This window comes from Diadema antillarum, unplaced genomic scaffold (genome assembly GCF_040938485.1).
Source record: "Diadema antillarum isolate AM-2024a unplaced genomic scaffold, OU_Dant_1.0 seq00001103_RagTag, whole genome shotgun sequence".
Classification (NCBI taxonomy): Eukaryota; Metazoa; Echinodermata; class Echinoidea; order Diadematoida; family Diadematidae; genus Diadema; species Diadema antillarum.
This window is the reverse complement of record NW_027271919.1, coordinates 295510-298038: the sequence shown is the minus strand read 5'-3', so window position 1 is coordinate 298038 and position 2529 is coordinate 295510. Positions and strand designations below refer to the sequence as shown.

At 39.6% G+C, this 2529-nt stretch overlaps 1 protein-coding gene across 1 annotated transcript; it reads left to right on the top strand.

Annotated features, from left to right (window-relative positions):
• The first annotated feature begins 592 nt into the window (after positions 1–592).
• Positions 593–2529, top strand: LOC139743676 (CST complex subunit TEN1-like). The gene is made up of 2 exons (XM_071654136.1): positions 593–705; positions 2232–2529. The coding sequence occupies exons 1-2, from the start codon at positions 602–604 to the stop codon at positions 2527–2529; spliced, it is 402 nt and encodes a 133-aa protein (XP_071510237.1). The 5' UTR covers positions 593–601.

Genomic DNA, 2529 nt, shown 5'->3' with positions numbered 1-2529 from the left:
ATACCTCACTTGTGACATAGCAAGGAATATTCAAAAAGGTTATGATTAAAAATATCCCACTTTCTTATTATTTTCTTTGTCTTTTAGGAGCTTTAATCACAAATATCTCAACAGAACAATTCAAAATGGAGTTAGCATGGTTTGTGATATAACTCTTCAATTGACGGATACACTAGTAGATGAATAGACAGAATAGATAGTAATAAATTTGCCGGATATGTAGGTAGGTAGGTAGGTTGGTAGATAGATAGATAGATAGATAGATAGATAGATAGATAGATAGATAGATAGATAGATAGATAGATAGATAGATAGATAGAAAAAAAAGATAGATAGATACTAATAGATTGATAAATAGATAAACAAATAGATATTGATAGGGATATATAGATATGGAAATACAATTTAAAACAATTAGCTTTGTCTCCAACGTTTACCAACGGGGCGTGGTCTGTTGATTGGTGATTGCGTAACACCCCGTGTGTATACAGTACACGACAGGTTGTGTACACGCCGCCGCCCCGCAGAGGCAGCGTACACGTGTTTGTCGCATGCCCGATACGTTTGATCTGTCTATCAAAATTGACAGCAAACGATCACCATGTCGTCACATCTGCCTCCCCATGGAGAGATTTTTCGCTTGAGTGAAATTCACAGCCTCGGACCAACTGGTATGAAGGGGAAATCAGTCAGAGTCATGGGAAAGTGAGTCGAGTTACTGTGTCTGAATCTTGTCGCAGTCGAACGATCTGTGTGATGTGAAGAGAAGTCCAGCGTTTTAGCGGGTTCTTAGTCTTACTTAGTCCCTGGCATATAGATTTGTGTAGCGCAGCTGCAGCTCCAAGTTAGCCCCGATATTCCTTGACCGACGCCGACAATAAAGTATGCCTAATTCCGCGAAAAACTTCTCATTTATAATAATGACATTGACTGGGTCAGTTTTTAAGAAGCGAAAAACTAACCCAGCCAATGTCATTATTATAAATGAGAAGTTTTTCGCGGAATTAGACATAGGCCCTACTTGTCGGTCAACGATCTTCCCAGCGCAGCTGCATGGTAGCGCCTAGCGGGGCGGCCGGCGGGGTGTATGATTGTGCTTTAGTACATGATGTAGTCATGTCATACTCATAGACAGTTAATAGTATATAGGCTCAAATCATGCTTGTTGATGTCAGCGCGTTTAATGCGGAGATAAAGCTCAAAGCAAACGGAGGGTTATCCAATCCTCTTGAAAAAAAAAATGATTAAATTTAAAATCAATTTTATTGCCTTGCAGTACTCTGCACTTTCTAATACTGTCTGTAATAGCAGTACTAGTAGGAGTAGGGCCTATAATCCTTGCTATTAGTAGCACATCATCCTACTACAGGCACAGCCTAGGCAGTCTACACTTGCGACTACAGGAATGGGAAGTTAAATTTAAGTTGAGAATGGGGTTGTAGGGTGTTGTGTGGACTAATACTCACAGTATTATTAAATTAAATAAATTCACATGTGAAATTATTTAATTATTTCCAGAACATGAAACAAGCTGCCCATAATTCAACCATAACGGACGTGTCCAAAATTTGACCACCGGCTACATGTAAACGTGCTAAAACCTACGCTTTTGCATGCAGTCAGATTTTGAGACAGGAGGTTTTGAACCTTGGTTACATGTATTACCAGAGGTATGCAATTGTTTCAGTATGTGGACTTCATGAAAGCCTTTAAGAGGTGAAATTGTGGTCGTACATGTTTGATCCAAGAATAAAGTCTTCAAAACATTTGAATATTAAACAATGACACGAATCATTCAAATCAAGTGATCAAGTTTGAGAGAACAACTTTATCCCTGAGCATTTTATCTTGCAGTGATTGATTTACTCTCTAGACTCTATTAACTTGTTGCGAACATCAACAGTCATAATAAAAATTGGATGTAAACTATATAGTCAATTTTGTCCATTTGAAGGAATCTCAAGGTGCTAGATAGAAAATGTCTGGCCTTTTGCATGATATGTTAGAAAAGAAAATATTGCCCAAGATGACGCCTTCTCTCCTGTCCGGATAGCTATGTCTTGTGCAGAGTTAACCACATCCAAATCAATATTATTTATAAGTCACTCAAAATCTTCTGTTGTGACTCAATAAGCAAAGCTCCATAACCATGCGGTTATGTTGGATTATTGAATGGAATCGATTATGAATATTTTTTCTTCTTTCTTTTTTTTTTTCTTTGTTAATCTCAGACTTACAAAGTACGACCCGGTCAAGCAGCTTGCCATTATTACATCGTCTGAACAAAATCACACGCACCAGCTGACCATCAGCACACGGCTCATTGAGCCATTCCAGGCGAGGGCAGGGTCACTGTTCCAGTTCATCGGTGAGATGCCCCCGGAAATACCGACTCCAACAGACATGGTGGTGCAGGCACGCGTGGTACGGTGCATGGATGGGATCGACACCACAATGTATTACAATGCTGTGGAAATACAGAGGCGGTATCTAGCATCCAGAGAAGCTGCGGAGCCTTTAGGAACCTGA

Excerpts from the sequence above, each read along its gene's own strand:
- LOC139743676 (XM_071654136.1), top strand. The coding sequence starts at position 602 with ATGTCGTCACATCTGCCTCCCCATGGAGAGATTTTTCGCTTGAGTGAA. Across the intron at positions 706-2,231 it reads TCAGTCAGAGTCATGGGAAA|ACTTACAAAGTACGACCCGG; the intron begins GTGAGTCGAGTT and ends TGTTAATCTCAG.